Genomic DNA, 19,222 nt, shown 5'->3' with positions numbered 1-19,222 from the left:
TTTACCTGCTCACAGCAGGTCTGCCTTAACCTCCTAGGACCTGGCCTCCACATATGTGGACATCACATTTTGGGTTGTCTAGACCAAAATACTAAATTTTGCTCTACAAGGGCCTGATATCTACTTACGAGGACATTATACTGCCACTGTTCTATCGAAATTTAAAACAAATGTCCCCTTATGTGGATCTTATTTTTCTCAGAAACAAAAAATCAGGTAATTCTTAGTTTTTACATTCATCAGGTCCCAATCAGCCCAAATAGCAAAGAGAAATTTATAAAGCCATTCCATGAAAGAGTTCAGGTCTTAGGAGGTTAAAGTGGACGTGTCTGAAGGAATGTAATATTTATTAGTGATGGTTATTATTACATTTTACTGATCCCAGTTCAGTTGTTTTTGTTTGAATGTTTGATTTAATTTTAGGTTACTCTAACAGAAGAAAAAGTAGTGCTATTTAAAAAAGCTATAAAGCAACAAATGTAATAAATAAAACTCATATTTGCAAATTAATATTTGATTTCTGTGTTTTTAATTTGTCAGAAGGTTCAAAATTAGAATTTTCTTGGATTTATTTGATGGTTGGGTTGAAAGCATAATATTTGGAAGAGTTGTACAATTATAAAACAGGTTTTTGGTCCCTAATCTGAGGCACGCTTTGCTTTCACAGTTCTTTGCATGCACAGCTGAGCCCCCGTGTTTAGCTGTGCAGGCTGCTCTAACACTTGATGTGTTGCTCTGTTTTCTCATCTCTCCTTTCTTCTTCTCTTCAGGCAGAAGAAAGCGGTGAATGGACACCCAGCGGGAGATCATCAGAGCCTCGTGAATGGAGTGAGTTTTTCCTTCAGGTTTCCACAGCCTTTTCTCTCAATATATCAAAGCTACAGTCCTGAAGAGGAATGAAATAATAATGTTTTATTTATTTATTTTTAATAGCAAGGATGCATACTAACACTGTTACATTTTTAAAAAGTCAAGCGGTGTGTATGCAGGACTTCAAGGCACAGTTTATTTGCAAAACCTCTTTGTGGTTTGGTTTTTAATCTGCAAGGTCCGTTATTTGAGCCTTAACATAGGAAGCTCTAAGGCAGGTATTTGAGGTCTGTGGGTATTACCTCTGAAAGACAACTGATCAGAAATAGTTTCACACTTTGCTGTTTTGCAACACCAGCTAACACCTTCCACCGCTGTGGCTAACTTGCTGTTATATTTTTAAAATTTGAATCTTTATAACGAAAAGAAAGCACAGAGTAGACAGGGAAGTTATAAAAGACTGGGGGAGGGGGTTAATGACGGTGAATGAAAAGTTGATAAAGTTTGTTTTTTTAAATGAATTCAGGCAGGCGTGTCTCTATGATGTTCGCAGGTCTGTAAGAGTAGGGAGCAAGTGGAAGAGAGATGAGAGTTTGGAGACAAAGTTTAGATGATTAGGATGAGATGATGCTGAATATGGAGCTCACAGGCAGGAGGAAAACAAGACCGCAGAGGAGATTCATGAATGTAGTGAAAGACATGCAGAGGGCTGGTGTGACAGGGGAGGAAACTGGGGATAGGGTGACGATGCGCTGTGGCGACCCCTAACGGGAGCAGCTGAAAGAAGAACACATAGAGCGAACAGCTGAATGTTTTCAGGCTTAATCATAGTGTGATTACACTCATACACTGAAATGCACTTTTTTTTGTATAAACAAATATTTTCTGTAAACATAATTGTTTTTTTAAAAGCTACATCAGGTCAGATTTCAGGAAGTTTAAGAAACAGCTCTTGCAGTCAAAGATCAGTCATTTGGTCTAAACGCTGTCAAAATATCGACTCAGAGCCTTAAACAAAAGCACCCACGCATACTCTTCTCATTAGTCCAAGTGTGGGAGAGTGTGTATCTTCAGTCAGGCGCTGGAGCGATCGGTAAGTGGAGCTGTGGATAGAGTTTAGCTGCGTGCCTCCTCAGTAACACACGCGTGCACACTGACTCACATCTCCGCCCTTACGTGACGTCCTGTGACACTAGAACACACCCTCCGACTCTTTGCGTCGTAACCCACGTCGATCACGCTGACACAGCAACATACAGAGAACAAAGCCTCCCTGCGTATGGCTGATTGACAGCCTCCAGTTGTTAGCGAGAGGTTGTTTCTGAACGGCTCACAGCTGCCAACGGGGAAGTGGTTTCTCCCGCTAAGAAAACACGTGGGAAACTCCACTGCCTGCTCGTCACATGTCACTTATTTTAATGTCGTGCTGCCTTAAAACAGAAACAAGAGGGATACTATTAAGAAAAACAAAAGATTATTATTATTTGTAGAGTTGACCTTTTACCCTGTGCTATGCGACGCTCATAATGATGCGTGGCGAACGTCCGCTATGTCCTTTTGAAGACTGTGTAATGGGCAGAGGTAGTCATTACAAACTACTATAATATTGATGCTTCAGTAACCAAGCACCACTTAAGTGTGACAAATGTCGAGCTTTCACAGGTTAAGTGACATCCACTTACTTTCTTGTTCTGACTTCCCCTCTGGGGGTTTGTGTGTTTATATGTGTTTGTGTGTGTGTGTGTGTGTGTGTGTGTGTGTGTGTGTGTGTGTGTGTGTGTGTGTGTGTGTGTGTGTGTGTGTGTGTGTGTTCTTCAGAGCCTTTTTGCATTTGATTGATATCTTCACTGCAACCTTTAAGCATTAGCCCAATTGCCAGGTGATCAAATTGTTTCAAGAGGGACCCATTTGTACGACGGACCGTGTCATAGCCTGACAGGTTAAATGGGGGTTTTTGTCTTCGTGGTTGAGTAGATTAGCTCTTCCTTGCTGAGCTGCAATCTGTCTGTCTCTCCTGCAGCCAGCATCAGTGAACGCTGTCCCTCCTGTTTCTCCCCATCGTTAGAGAGTTCAGGTGTTTTAAACTCACAGGGTGCAGATTAACCAAAATTAGTATTTAAGTCAGTTTAGATACAGGAAGCACCCTGTGGAGGTCCATCAGAAGCAGGGCAAAGTGATCCATTTTGTTCTAAGAGGATTAAAGACCAGCCTCTGTGATTGTTTAGCAGTTGCTCAATCAGTTTGATCACAAATGCAAAGAGTGTCTGCGACACAGTGTAGGACAAACACATCGACAGGTTCAATCTGTTCAGTTGCTGATTAATGCAAATATCTAATCAGGCAGTCACATTACATTACGAGACGACCTGCTGAAGTTCAAACTGAGCATCAGAATGAGGAAGAAAGAGTTCAGTGACTTTGGCATGATTGTCAGTTTCAGACGTGCTGGTCTGAGTATTTCTGAAACTGCCGATCAGCTGGGATTTTCCCACACAACCATCTCTAGAGTTTACAGAAGATGGTCTGAAAAAGAGAAAATAATCAGTGAGAGTGAGTCCTCTGGGTCGATGCCCGAGGTCAGAGGAGAATGGCCGCTTCATATCTTACAACGAAGGGATGCTGAAAACCATCTCTAAACACACAACACATCCAGCCTGCATCAGCAGAAGACCACGCTGAGTGTACGTTACTCAGCTGACAAAAGGAAAATGAGGCTCAACCAAATTGGAGATTAGAAGATTGGAAAAACATTACCTGGTTTTATAAGACTCTGTAGCTGATGTGATACTCAGATGGTAGGGTCAGAATAAGGTGAAAGCAATGTTCTAGATTCCTCCTGCCTTGTTTCAACATTTCAGGCTGGTGATACAATGATGCAATGTGGTGTAATATTTTCCTGGGACACATCGTAGTACCGGCTGAGGATTGATTAAACACCGCAGCCTACCTGAGTGTCGTTGCTGACCTTGTCCATCCCTTGTTATGACCACAGTTAGCTTCTGTTGGCTGCTTCCAGCAGGATAACAGCATGTCACAAATCTCACATCATCTCAAACTGGTTTCTTGACGCTGGAACCAGTGCAACGGGAGATTCACGTCACAGATGTACAGCAAACAAGTCCAACCAAAACCTCTGAGGAATGTTTCCAGCACCTTGTTGAATCTGTGCTGTCAATACTTTTTTTCTTTGTGTCACTCAAATGTTTTACAGTTAGTGACCTACAAAAAAATAATTTGACACACCAGCAAGGAGATGTTAATGTTAGCTGTGTTGAAACTGTAAAAGAATGTGAATATCTGGGGAGAGCAATTAATGAGACATTGTCATGGGATTGTAACAGAATTTGCAAAAAAAGAGAATTACAGTGATTATCGTCCTTGACGGCTTGGATCAGAGTGACGCTGGTTCTTGTTTAGCTTTCATTTTTGGAGAATATTATAACTTTATGCTTTATTTTACGCTTCTTTTGTCACTGCCTGGGGTTAATAAGAACAAAGATGACATGTCCGAGTCACAAAACAGCGTTACACTCCTCTGTGATTTCTGAGTGGTGGTGAAGTTGTGAGCTATTGCGTGTGTGGTGTACACAAGATATTCTCTTTGGGACGGATGACACAAGATTAATGGACTATAAAAAGAAAGATGGATGTAACGTGTGCCTAAATCACGAAACGACAGCATAAAATTAGTGGTTTCATAAAACAGCTAAAGATTACGTCATTGGCACCGACAGCTATGAGAGTGCGTGACCACTAGGTGGAGTTATGGAGCTTCTGATGCATGTCCCTCTGCTCACACAAGGAAAAACAGCAAACCCCAGACAAAGAGCAGTCTTGGCGTGCACTCTTTAAAAGGTTTTGACTTTCTCTGCTCTCTCATTAGTGACTGACTGAGCAATCATCGTGGAAACTAAAGCATTACAGTTTATGCATGAAGTGCATGTTGATAAATCGTCCTCTGTTAATGACTAGTTTCTTCTCACTGTTGATCTGAGTGTTTGCTCACTCTCAGAGTTGATTCTGCTCAGCTTAGGCTGATAAAACAGGAAACTGGAGCTTTTTTTTTTAAACCCTTCTTCTTCTTCTTCTTCTGCTTTTTTTGTACTGTGCTAGTTTAATTAGAGATGCAGATTTTTTTCCATGCTTATATGATGTTGCAAGCACAGAAACTGTCAGAGCATGGTTTAAACCCGACTGCAACACAACTGAGTCCCTGCCAGCTTCACAGCTGTTGTTCTTTAGCCTCCTATTGAGACAAGCAGGGAGACAAATTACCCTGTGGGTATCCTTAAGGTAGCGTCTTCCTATTGTTATTATAATTATTAATGTGACACTACAGACGCCGCCCTTTTACCCTGTTCGGCTCGATGTGTTGCTTATGCTTGATTCAATTTTTGTGCCTCTTATAAATGAATTAATATGAAATCAGCAGCATAAAACAAGAGCTGCCTGTTACTCATACTCGCAGAAGCTGTTAGCTGTCTTTAGATGTCTTTTCTTGGTGGGTAAAAATAAGCTACACTTAATTAGGAATGCATAACGGTTTTATAATTACCTTAAAGTAATAAATAATGTGTTTGGAAAAGCTTAGAAGAAGCGAGATAAAGAGTCAGGAAAGCATGAAAATTTAAATTTGTGCTTCAAGGATCCTGAAGGTAATGCACCACACATTTGGCTTTTCGATTGCACGGAGGTGTGACGGACATCCATCCCGTGCAACATAAGGAAGACGTGCAAATTCATTTCTGTAGGTGTTTTTGTAATTTAAAGAATCTGAGACTGAGGTTTTATCTGCTTGAAGCCTCCAAGCCTGCGAGCTGTGGTGCAGCAGTGTCAAAGAGCTTATCCTTTGTTGTGCAGGTTTCAGAGAGAGACGTCAGCCAATCAGCAGACAGTCCAGCGACTGACGCGGCGGTCAGCACCTCTCACAATGGGCCTCTCACCAGCGGTACAAGTAAGCCGATAGAGTTCCTATCAGCTCGTCGTGTCCTGCCATTGTTGTCTGCGTAGTTAATATTTAGACCGCGTGATGATAATACAACAGTCATGCAGTGTGTTTTTTCCTGACACGTGATGGCTGTTATGAAGCGTGTTTGCTGGTCAGCTTTGGTTCGTGTTATAGTCAATGTTAAATGCAGTCGTAAAAATATGCTGTTTCCTCCTCGCCCCGACTCTTTTCTTCTTCCCTCCAGTTCTCACGGACACACAGGACACCAGTCCCCAGTTGTCAGAGGAGATGCTCTCCAGCCAATCAGAGCTCAGGTCCTCCAAGTGCCCTCAGGACCGTGAGCTTCCCAGCATCCCTCCCAACAACGCCCTTATCGGGAACGGACCCCCACCCTCAGGAGACAGCACTTATGAGGTCAGTGTTTAAAAGTCACCTTTAAACAGCAGAATGATGTTTTTTTTCTTTATTCATAGTAAGTTCGGACATGCTCAGTGGAGGAGATTAAAGCTTGTAATGCTGTAATGCTGCTTGACTGAGTAATTGACTGATTGATTGATTACGCCTAGGGATCTTTTCACAAGTGGCTGGTGAATTGAGTGATTTTAGAGCCAGGAGGCAGAAACATCAAAAAGTTATTTCTTGTTTTTGAATGCACGTAAGACCAGTGTGTGTTTCTGATGTTAAGGTGGTGAAGGAGATGGCCGTGGCCTCACGTGACGTCAGTGCCGATGAATCCCTGTACGAGACGGTCAAGGAGCTCAAAGACGGTCCTGCAGAGGCTGGCCTCCCAAACGGTACCATCCAGCCGAGTCCAGACGAACCTCCGCCTCATCCTCCCGCTCTTCTTAACGGCCACATCAGCCCAAGCACACCTGAGCGGGGGCCCATCTTCGCCGGGGCGGAGTACGCCTCTGTCAACCTGAATAAGAAGAGCCGTCACAGCGCAGACATGGAGGCCAAAAGGCGCTCTGGTAATGCTGCCGTTCCTCAACAAAAGCCTCAGGAGGAGCCAGAGGAGGATTTACCGCCACCGGTACCGGAGAAGGTTCTGGATGAAAATGACAACCAGCCAGCGCTGATGATGAACGGGCTCGCGGAGGCTGGGCTGCAAAATGGAGAGGTAAACTTGTTTGTGTGCGTGTCTCTAGGACTTTTTGGGAGATTTTTTTTGAGTGACTATAGGGTACTGTGTGTGTGTGTGTGTGTGTGTGTGTGTGTGTGTGTGTGTGTGTGTTTGTACTTGTTTAAACATCTTTGTGAGGACCAAAAATTGACATGCCACTATAGTTGTGTCTCACAAATTTGAAGGCATTTTTGAGGTTAGAGAAAGCATTATGTCAGGTTGATGACTTCACTAAGGCATGCTCCAGATTTCACGATGCCATCAAACACCTGTTTCAATGTAAAAACGAACGCAAACCAAGTCTACAGTCACACTGGCGGAAACACTGGTTAGAGACCACAGCGCCACCAACATTGCTGTGAACATGTGCAATCAGCTCATGATCTTTATGCCTTTGAAGTAGAATAACACTGAAACGGGGTCGTGGTCTGAAACTACTACTACTACTAGAGTGAATTGGTGTCCTCAAACCGTCTTTGGTGCATCAAGACGGCAATTAAATGGGAGAAACAGCAATAAGACGGAGTCAGTCTGCGGTCAGTTTTCGAGTGAGTGAGGTCAAGTTGGCAGTTACATTAATCTGTTTGCAGTAATACGGCAATTAACTGTGATACATTGCAAATCTGTTGCCGTCTGTTGCAAATCTGTTGCCGTCTGCATCGTGCACAGTGCTGAGCCGAAGCTGGGATGGACTTGATCCGCACATCAGGTGTGGCTCCCTCAGCCAACAAACAGACACAGCTGATCTACTGCATTAATGTTCAGTGTTCTAGTAAGGGGGGGAATGGGGGCCCTTTCATTTATATTTCAGATAAATGAGAGGTCTTTCTGATCTTGTGTACTTAAGGCTCATAAATATTCTATAAACGTTGCAGCGACAGCAGTAATGAATACTGTAACAGATTTCAAAGTTTTTATGGGACTTAAATGCATCTTACATTTGTGGATCTATGTGAAGATGGCAGTGTTGAATTTGTCTCAAAACCCTACGTGGACATCAACGTGCTTTTAAGGTTCTGCAAGTGAGCAACAGACACGAGATGTGTAGTTTTAGACATTTGTACGCACAGAAAGGTTTTTGAAAGGTAAAATTATTAGATTGATGAGGAGAACTTAATAACTTGTGCATAAATGATTCGTATTTATTCAGGTTTGGGTGTATGCATGTGTAAAATAATTGCATCATTTTTGTGCATGGACTGAAGCATGCTACGCACAAATCACCGAACACGGTTGGAAATCTTAGTTTATACTTGATATGACATCGTACACATTTTCAACACTTTTGAGGCAAATTTCTCTCCGTATACTTACATACAGATGTGAAAAGGTAACGTTATGTCATTTTTGCGACTGGACCATAATTTGGTTTAATTTCTACTAAAAAAAACAACAACTTTAAAACATGAACTGAAAACAAACATTTTTGATGAAATTTGGATAAATTCCATTTTCCAATCCATTAACCATAACTAAGGAGACGCTAGATGATTCCACACACTCTGAATCAACCAGCAACCAAAGATGGTGCTCGTGGGTGTGCTTATTAGCTTATGTTTGTGAGAAAGCCCCACGTGAATTGTAAGTAAGGTCTCATTTATGCTGTGCTGCATGTAGGAGCGTTCCAGTGATTGAATATTTGTACTGTATAACCGCAGTTGCTTATTACAGGCGGTGTCTGATTAAAGAGCGAGCAGTTTTATTAGAGTCAACTTTCATTCAATGTGTCATCGTGAGCGAGAGGAAGCGTGGCAGGAAAGAAGAAAAGCAACCTGTGACGACGGGGAAAATGAGCATTAGTCAGATGATGAAAATATATGACAGGGAAAGTAATTTTTCAATTTCCCTTGGCATAAAATACTCAGATCGGTAAAAACTGTGAATCCATTCTCGACCATCTTGACAAAACACCGCTTTAAAAAGAAAATTATAGTGATAATATTTCATTCGTATTCGCTATAATGCATTCAGAGTGAGAGCATGAGGGTGTTTAAAGGCCAGGAAGGACAGGTTACATGGAGGGGAGGAATGAAGCAGCTATTGTTGTTAAGATTATGTAGAATGAAACAAAAAAGAAAAATACAGCAATGCAATGCAGTTCTAGACATTATAGTAAAAAAACGTTTGTCGTTTAGAGCGCTTAACAAACTTATTAGATCACCTTTCAATTTTACAAATCAGTCAAAAAATTGTTTAAATGTGTTTTTTTTGTAGACATAAAACTATTTTTTCTGTTCAGGGATGTAAGTAGATAACTCTAATTTGGCATATTAATAGAAAAAAAAATGTACTTTAACATTTTTTTTAAGTTTTTTGTAAAACAGCACATTTGAAAATTCATGGATAACAACAATTATATTGTTGCATTAAAAACACAATGTTAAAATATAAAATATAATGCTAAAATAACACTGAAATTACGTTTTTCGTAAAGTGGTAAATTTGAAAATTCTCAGCTAAAAACAATTATATTTTAATCATCAGAAAATCAAATCAAATCCATTTTGATTAAATTAAGAAAACAATTTGGTAATTACCAATAATGTTAATTTTCATCAAGTGTGGCTCGAACCTTATATATTGAGTGGTGGTCTAATAAATTTGTTAAGCACTGGATGTCATAAAATCTTTACAAATATTTTACAACACCCAAATAAATCTTTGATACGATGATGTCACCCTAAAAATATAACATTGCATTTTACTTTCTTTTGTTTGATTCAGTCGTGCGGTCGAGAAAGACATGTTCGCCGCTTCTCAGCTTCCACTGAGTGCGGTGCCCAGCGTGTGTTATGCGTCTCCTGCATGTAGATTTAATCAGCTAGAATCTGCATAATGAACATTGTTAATTTGATGGAACAGAGAAATGAAAAGCTTTTAATGGAGCTGTGCAGGGAAAAAAAGGGAGAAACGAAATTAATTTTTACATTTTTAACAACAAGAATAATAAGTAGAGTTGTAATTTTCAGTTACACCGTGACCCTGGAGCTCTTAAACTGCAAACTGCTCTTAAACTTTTGTTAAATTAGCAGATATCACATGAATGGGTAAGAGCAGTATAAGTGGGTAGCATCATGGCACTTGATGCACCACCCAAAAAATGTTGCACTGCTACTGAACGGGATGCCGAGGTTTTTTTCTCGAAGTACAACAACCACAAACACAGCAAAGCTTCTCTTGAGCAAATGGGCTTTAATTGTGGCATTATTCCACGAGGAAAAATGGAACGTTGTTGGAAAAAGTTGAGTCAGTTTAGTCTTAATATAAGATTTCCATTTGACAAACCCACACGCATAAAAAGGCCGAAACTTATCATCCTACGGTAATGATAGGGATCCACTCTTTCATTCTCCCCATCTTAATAACGCAATTTATACCAATATATAGCTGATGTCAGTCATCTTCTCAACATCATGCCTGGCTTGAGATAAAGACCATGGAGAAGAAAGAAAAAGAGAGATGTGTCTCTCCGCTACAATTATTATCCGCTAAGCTGACATCTCGTGCTGCTTTATGGAGACTGGCAGACCGAAGAAAGAAATTTGATGGTGAGAAGGGAAAAAAACCACAAAAAAACAGGGAGTGAAGGGAGGAGAGAAAAAAATGAAAATGGGAGCCGAAGTGAGAAGAGCAGGAGAGAGTAATAGATGAAATGGAGATAGTGACAGAGAGATGATGGGAGACTTGAAAAAACTCGGAAAGGACTGGCAGGCATGACGGGTGAGGAGGAAAGAGAGGAGTGAGAGACAAGGAGGGGAAAAAAAGAAAGAAAGAAAGCCAGGAGCATACAAATGAAGTCATCGACAAGGAGGCGGCGAGAAAAAAAGGATGAGGGAGAAGAAAACTGCTACAGAGGGTGAGATGTGGAGATGTGTAGAAGAAGAGATGGAGGAAGAGTAAAAGAAAAGGTAAAAAGAGAAGCACAGCAGTTCATTATCATGGACTGAACAAGGCAGGGCAGAGCTGCTGCTGCTGCTGCTTACAGCATGCTGAGATCCATCAGAGAACCAACACACTCTCAGCTCAAAGAATTGCATCAGACAAAGAATCACATTATCAGTCTGCCACAGAGATAATATCTTAACTTAAAGTACTTTTAAATTATACTTCTAATGTTACAGCACTTTTTACATACATTTGTTTACATTGCTGTGCCAGTGTGCTGTCACCAGGGGGCAGTGTAAAAAGATATACGAGTTTGTTTTGTTTGTTTGTGTTGTTGGTCCATTGCATTTTAGCACAGGTATTCTTGTTCCTCTTAAGATAAGTTAGCGTCAGGTCAATAATTTGCTTTACTTTCTAATTAAATACACGGATGCTCTGTTATGCTTTGTGTTTCTATTTCTATTTCTATTTGAATATTTGCATGTTAGCCAACTAGATTAAAGTGGTTACAGCGGTACCATTACAGTAACCAGTTAAACTAACCCTACATGTCTTTAAAATGTGGGAGGGAGGTGCAGTACCCGGAGATGAGCGTTTCTGACATCGCCATCTTGGTTGTAAAAAGACATCTGACTGCAACTTGTGACTGATAACTTATTAGCCAATGAGCGTGCAATATCATACTGCAGATAATCCTCCGTTTAAAATACAAACCAAGACCAAAACTTTCAAAATAGACTAAATTTTTTATTTAATATGATCGAAAATGAGTGGATGAAAGGAAATTCGAAAGGAAAGCGGATTAGCCTTTTATAGGAGTAAAAGTCTTTCTGCAACCACAGCTGTCGCCATCTGGTGGCCGTCAGATAGAATGCAGGTTTGAGGCACCTCCACATTGGCTTTGCTTTTCCAACACGGAAGATAAATCCATTTATTTATGTTTTTACTGTCCTTGCTTTAAATACGCTCTTTATGATAATCTGTCTGGTTGCTCGTTTGTCTAACTGCTGCTTTCCTCTTAGTAATGTTGTAAGTTGTAGCAACAAATACAAATAACAGCACTAAGCAACAAGAAGACCCATGTTGTTATAAACTGGAACTATTCTGTATTTTTCTGAACTTTAGGTTTGGGTCCCTCTTTTCTGTGTTGATGTATCTTTTTACTTTATTCACACGTCTTTGTTCCTTTGTCTCTGGTGTTTTTGTAGCCAATTAGTTCATCACTGCTGCTCGTTTGGACAGCAGGCATGGCCTCGTCTAACCCCCATATCTGTGATAAAATCTTAATCTTGCAAATTCCAAATGTATCTTCACACAGCTCTGGAAACCATACACCCACCCACACACACACACACACACACACACACACACACTTGCACATTTTTAAAATACACAGAATTTAACATCCACCCGCATATATATTAGTTTCCCCCATCCCCTCAAGTTAAACACACACACACACACCAAACACACATGCAGGTTTTATGATGTGTGTGTGTGTGTGTTTACATATATTCTGCTATGCATAGACACCCTGGGGCGTATTTAAGGTTAAGCATGAATGTTCTTGGCTCCCTGTGGTTTACGCCCATGTATGACCAGGAGTCGTCTGTGATTTGTCTTGTCTGACCAAGTGTGTGTGAGTGTGCGCACGCTTAGTGAGCACCAGCTGGCCACCATCTCTACGACAGTTAGTCTGGCTTCATGATGGATGATATGGGCTATAGAAACTCTCTCTCCGTCTCTGTCTCTTGCGCACACACACAGGCACTCTCAGAGGTGCATGAATGTAAATGTCTGAAAGGAATCCCCCCAGGTAGCAGCTCAGTAAATGCTGCTCTCTCTCTCACACACACACACACACACACACACACACACACACACACACACAGTGGCACTTTTTTCTTATATGCAGTAAATTTCCATACATACACACACCTGCTTATTATTATTGTAATATTTGCTGCAGCTACACTGAAACACACTTCCGCAGCCTTTGTGACCTTTTCTTCACGGCTTCTGTGATTGTGTGCACTGAACAGTGATTGAACTGCCATAAACAGCACTAACACTTGTTTGCAGTCATTTGCTTGTGTGTCGCCTGCAGGCTTTTCATGCAAGGTGCAGGAAATGAATTTGACCCAGCCTCTGGGCTGCCGGGGTATACATTGGGGGGCACGGTCCAGGTGAACTGTGATATGTGGCGTGTCAGCACTGCTGAGCTGTTGCTAAAGAGAATCACTATTGATGGATTTTGTGTTATGGGAGAGAATATATATTAGTCTTAATGTAGTTTACAAGTTTGCGGCTGTACGCCAATCGCACTTGGTGGTGAACATCAAACAGTCAAGATGTGATTGAAGTGCAGACTTTCAGCTTTAATTGAAGTGGTCTCACAAAATTATTGCATTAACTTTTTAGGAATTTTAGCCATTTTTGTACATAGTACCCCATTTTCAAAGGCTCAACTGAAGCATTTTCAGTGTTGTGTGAAGGTTCTTCTCAAAGTGTTAGCATAGCTGTTCAATGGAACTGTCAAAATGAGGTTTAATTACTTTGGTGTAGCATGAATGGCCATGGGGGTTCTCTTTATCAGTCGAGATAAAGCTGTAAACTTTGAAAATGCAGTTAAACGTCCAAAATTTATTCCCTTCTTTACATCCAGTAGGCTGGAATGGAATCTGATTCTAATCCCCGGGCATTGTGTTTGACACCCCTGGTCTACAAGGTATGGAGAAACAGAGAGAGCTTAAAAGAGGTGCAAACCACTGGTTACACTCAAGAACATGAAGTCCAGCTTAGACTTTGCCCGCACTAAAAAATTCTTAGGACCAAATAGAGATGAACAAACATGCTGCAGACAATGTTATGGTATGAGCATGTATGGCTGCCTGTAAAACTGGGACACTGGTGTTTATTGATGATGTGAACGCTGATAGAAGCAGCAGGATGAATTGTGAAGTGTACAGGGCTATACTCCCTTATCAGATTCAGACAAATGCTGCTAAACTGATTGGAACATGTGTCACTGCAAAAATGGATAATGATTCAAAGTGAAGTGAAAAAGCAACCCAAAAGTTTCTCAAAGAAATGTGATACTCTTGAAGTCAGTCACCTGATTTCCTGCCCACTAAAGCAGCTTCTAAGTTACTGAAGGCAGAAAGACCCACAAACAAGTTGCAACTACAGGTGGCTGCAGAAATAAAAAGGCCTGCATTTAATCCATTTCTTTTGCTGAACCCCTTAAATTGAAGCTGAAAGTCTTCCTTTAAATTATATCTCAACTGTTCACAGAGGCAAAACCTAACCGTATGTACTTGACCAACTACATGCAGCTCCAACACCCTGAACTGGTCTATTCATGCTCATATAATATATATGTGTCTTAACATGCGTGTCACTGTGACGGACACTCTGACACCTGACTCGCCCATCCTCTGAGACAGCTATAATCAGCTTACAGTCAAACCTGTTGACCCATATATCACTGTGTCACCTACGTGCACATAAACAAGCTCCCATAATCCTCCCTTATACCCACAGACATAAGCATACCACCTTACTGCAGCACAGAAAAATATTAATCTGTCAGACGTAATGTCCTGATGTGTATCGACACAAAACAAGCACCCGTCCTGTCGCGGTTCTTCGTTTAATAAAAGAAATGTTTCACGCGGACACAATCGAGTTTTTACGAGTCAAATTTTAACACCCATCTGCAGTTTAGATGCTTGATGCGCGACCGACTAAATGAAAAATTCCACTTTAATTTGCAATAATACTTGAGGCGAGCTTCACATTAGATTAACAAACTTGGAGGTGCGGTGTCTGGGTCATGTCACCTACGTCCTTGTTTCGTGCAAACACTCCTCTGGGGGCATTCTGCCTAATTGGTTGGCTAATTAAAGTGAAATGTAAAAGGCGTCGGCTGCATCACGAGTGTATGTTGGATCTATAAAAGTAATCATGTCTCCAAACATGCATTAACCATAAAGTCATCATATTGATTTAAGTGCTTGGAGAAAACGCTGGAGAAACATGTGTCTGCATAAAGATACTTGGCTGTACAGCTGCGGTGGACAGTTTGATGGATGGGCTCCGAGCACAGGTTTTCATTCAGTACCTAACGTTGTAGCTCGCGTGAGGCATCGAGTGCTGTGCCTCAGCAGGGAACACATTTCCCCTTTTTCTTTTTTAAATGTATTACCGTTAACCTTGGATTGTTCAAGGACTACATCTGAATTTAAAAAAACCTAACAATATTTTCCCTTATTTTCCACAAGACATAAACTCTTTAGTCAGTGCTGGCGGGGTTATTGAGATTCTTATTAGGCTCCTGAGGTGTTTTATGCGGCTGTCAGATGTGCTTTTTTGATTAATGGCCCTCTCATTGATCATAAGATGGAGTGGACAGAGACTGCACAAAAGCATCGCATTCTCTGTCGCTGCCTACCGACTTTCACTCCATTATTTATTAATTTTTTTAATGAACGAGTGCCTGTTGCGAGCTGTAGCTTCGCGTGCTCGACTGTATAAAGCGAAAATGCAGAGCGTGTTTTCGTCCCACTGCTGGGAACACTTTAGAATTTCACTATTGATCAGCTACCAGGCGTTCTTTCATACTCACGGTGCTTTTCTGCTGGGTACTGTTTCTGAGAACTTGTCGATAGTTTGCCAGCATGTTTTAATAATAAAGCTCCATATGAAGTCCACTATGTCTTCATTTGATTCCTTCAAAGGGGTTTGGATCAGCTCTGTTTGCTGTATTGGGTTTGCCTTGCTTTGATATATATTAAAATGAGTTTTTTTACAACCGGATTGCATCTAAATTCCTGAAAATGAAAATGTGTAACATACCTTCAGATTCTTTTAACGGCCGCTGTTGGGTGATTTAAGCAACCGTGGAAGCTCTTAAAACTTCAGTCTTTTCCTTTTATACACCGACTCCCATATCTAAATGCTCTTTTTGTTTTTTTTGTTCTTTTCTCCTCCAGTTACACTCCCCTCCGTCTCCTGCGCCGAAGTTCGACAACCACGTTCTGTCAGACAATGAGGTAAGTGTGTGTTAAATTCCCTTATTCCCAAAACTGACGTCTCCGGTCCCGAGACAGCAGCTCCTCTGCTATGCGAATGCAAATGCTCCAAGCACCCGAGAAAAAAAAAAATAGAACACAGTGGAAAAATAGTCAGATAACATCACACAATGTGCTTGGGGGGGGACGTAGCAGGGGTCCTTGAGTATGAATGCGTCAGTGTTTTAACAATCTTATTATCTCCACTGTTGTGCCGTTTTTGACGCGCAGCTTTTTTAGTGATATTAGATGAGTAATAACCCAACTAAAGAAGAAGAAGAAAAACAACACGATTGTGGTTAACGGTTTGTGTCATTTTTGTCTTTCTCTCTCTCTCTCTCTGTGCCTTTCAGTCAGCGGTGTACTCCACAGTCAACAAAACAAACTGTGACGACGCTGTTAACGAGGAGGACAAAGAGCACGACTACAGCAGCATAGCGGAGATTAAAGGTCTGGTCCCGGCCTCCTCCTCCGGTGACCTCTACGCCACCGTTCGAGATATCTACAGCCAACCCGATGAGCCCGGCCCCGCCGACAGCACAGACCCAGGCTACGAAACCATCCGCATCCCAAAGACTAATAGCTCAGAGGATGAGCACCGAGCCGAGGGGTCAGACGTGGGCAAGGCGGAGCCCGACTATGAAAGCGTCGGAGAGCTGGGTCTGGGCCCAGAAATGTCCCGCCTTTAAGTCGTCGTCCCCGCTCCCCTCCTCATATCGCCTGGATGCATCTAACAGACTTCGCTGCAGTGCTTTAAGCTTGCTATCAAGGATGCTTTGGGCGCATGACTTGTGAACAGAAAACAGCTCGCCGCAGCATCCACCCAGCCGTGCACGAGCATCCTCCTTACAGCCTGGGTACGGTTTATCATATCCAAACTTGACTCCTTTAGTTCATCAATCATGATGAATGTCATCGGTACTGGTGGGCCTTAACAACACTTGATTGTGGAAGAAAAATATTCAATAGTTAAACTACCAAATAAATATCCAATCGCAACACTCATGCAGCATTTTAATAGTTAGCTAACAACACTATCTAAAAAAAAGAAAAAAGTAATTCAGTGCCATAAAGTGATGGTGAAATTCATGCACTTACACACGTGAAGGTTATATTATTTGTGTGCTCCCTCTGCAGCTGCTAGTCTTTCTAGTTTCTTCCGAGTGACTCAGTGTCATGTTTTATTGAGGTGTCAGGTGGTGTATTTTTAGGCTTTTTTCCTGTCAGGTCGGCAACACCTCCACTGTGCATTCTCCACAAGAAATTAGGTTTCTCCCACCCCTCTCAGTTTTGCTGCCAAACGGTTAGCAGAGACAGAGGTTGCATTCAGTAGATTTTCACCATTTAACACAGCTGATGAATTCCCTGCCGCGCACACGTGTCATTGCTCAGACTGCACGGTGCATATGTGTGGGCTTAGCGTGTCGCAGGTTGACGCTAGTCATCTGTGGAGAGCCAAAAAAACGGAAAACGAGGAGTGAAGGGAGAAGGGAAGTGTCGCAACACGTTTTTAAAGCTTTTTTTTTGTTGTTCTTTTAGAAGAGCTACAGTCAATGTCAAAGGGTTTTTTTGTGAATTTCATATTTATTTGAAGACGATTATTGTTGTGTAATTGTGAAATGTTAAAGTATGTCTGTGAGAGAAAAAAGCGAATAGGCATTTATAAAAAAAAATTAAATTTCTAGCGTTTTTACTGAGATACTAAATGAAAATGAGTTGCGAGGATTGTGGCAGTTAGGTACGTGTTCCCCCCAGAGCATTTAAAGAGTTCATTGTTTTTAAAAAAACAACAAAAAAAGTGAAAGAAAGAAAGAAAAATGAATGTGTCAGTGTATATTGTCATTTTGCACACTTTGGTCAAACAAGTTCAGATGACATGTTGTGATGAAATGACGCGACGAGCTTGTATTAGTATACTTTGTATGTTTCCTTGAGTCTATTCTTGGTACAGTCTTCTGTCGGCATTAAAGCACAAGTACAGATTATCGAAAGCAGTTAACATCGCTGCACACTTTTCAACATCTAACGCTTCTTTTTTCCTTTTAAATACAGGAAACCATGCCTGTCTCTATGTAGCTTGAACTGACGACAGTGCCAATCGAGGCTTGTAGTTAGAGGAGTATTTTAATCAACTGTTACTCGCTGGAAATTTAATGTGAGCTTTTAGTTATTTGTACAATGTCCAGAGTCATATAGTTTTAAAATAAGATTAAAAGCACTGATTGTATGACTTGTTTTAAGAAAAAAAAAAAGCAACTTCAACCATGTTTTCATGTTATTTTAACTCAAAGTTGATGGCGTTTCATATCTGAGAATATCCATTTAAATGCCAGACATATGGTACAGCTCCTTTTGGTACATGCATATTAAGAAACCTGTGGTACTTTTATTAAACACAAAAAAGAGATTGCCTCGTTACTGTTTATTTTTAAATGAATACTGCCTCTGCTTTGTGCTGTAAATATTTTTTTTTGTCATCGTTATTATTTTTATCATTGCTACAGTATGTAACCTCTTTGCAGAAAAAATCGGTGTCATCTGTTTCCACCCACATCAGAATATTACAGCGTTACAGTATCTCCAGCTTCGGGTTTGTGTTTCATTAGACATGCTGGCTCGCCCGTGGTTTCGCACAAATGCGGCCGGCCTGCTCTGACTGCTATCGGATTAATAAATTATATACATTTGAAATGCTGTTGTATCTCCCAGTGTTGCTACTGTGAAAGAGGATTTTAAATGCCACTCCCCCCCCACACACACACACACCCACCTCCCAGTATTTTATGAGAAAAACGTCTTTAATTATCAGTTTTGTTGTTTTCTTTTTGACTAGGAAGGACGATCTGCCAAAGTGGGGGGTGTGTTAGTGCCAAATCTAATCAGCACAAAACTTAAACACACCGCTAATAGATGCTTACTTGCACCAAAAAATTATTCTCTCAAGCTGTTGGTCAGATAAACACATATTTCCTTATAGGGATTGGGGGGGAGTGGAGAAGCACCTTCACTAAATGAGATGATTTGCCCCCCGCCCCCTCCCTTCTCCTCCCCCTCCTCCCACTCACGACCATCAGACAACTCTATGGTGACACCCGCCTTTGATCAAAGGGCAAAGCCTGGTTTGGCGGTTATAGCCACATCTGTCACTCCACTCTGTCCAATTTCCATTCTGTGCATGTAAATATTTTATGACACGAATTGTTCTATTAAATATATAAGTATAATAAATGGTGCCATTTTGTCTTTTAATTCTCCGGGGCGATGTCTTGTAGAAGGATTGTACGCTGGGTAAGAGTTTCCAAAAACATTAACGTTTGACATTAATTAGGTCATTTGTTTCTGTGATAACATTCTTTGGTGTATTTTCTCTGCCACGCTGGGTGA

At 41.2% G+C, this 19,222-nt stretch overlaps 1 protein-coding gene across 2 annotated transcripts in view; it reads left to right on the top strand.

Annotated features, from left to right (window-relative positions):
* The window catches only part of pag1 (phosphoprotein membrane anchor with glycosphingolipid microdomains 1), a 60,519-nt gene extending 41,453 nt beyond the window's left edge, over positions 1-19,066 (top strand). For both annotated transcript variants that reach the window (XM_084919969.1, XM_084919968.1), the window contains 6 exons: positions 771-828; positions 5,671-5,764; positions 6,003-6,172; positions 6,444-6,878; positions 15,761-15,820; positions 16,192-19,066. In XM_084919969.1, coding sequence (XP_084776095.1) covers positions 771-828; positions 5,671-5,764; positions 6,003-6,172; positions 6,444-6,878; positions 15,761-15,820; positions 16,192-16,527 — 1,153 coding nt within the window. In that variant the 3' untranslated portion in view covers positions 16,528-19,066. The remainder of the gene's footprint in view (positions 1-770; positions 829-5,670; positions 5,765-6,002; positions 6,173-6,443; positions 6,879-15,760; positions 15,821-16,191) is intronic.
* The last annotated feature ends 156 nt before the right edge of the window (positions 19,067-19,222 follow it).

Source organism: Perissodus microlepis, chromosome 22 (genome assembly GCF_051167445.1).
Source record: "Perissodus microlepis isolate ML-2025 ecotype Zambia chromosome 22, ASM5116744v1, whole genome shotgun sequence".
NCBI classification, from domain to species: Eukaryota; Metazoa; Chordata; class Actinopteri; order Cichliformes; family Cichlidae; genus Perissodus; species Perissodus microlepis.
Note: the sequence above shows the minus strand (reverse complement) of the source record. Positions and strands in the feature narration are given on the sequence as shown.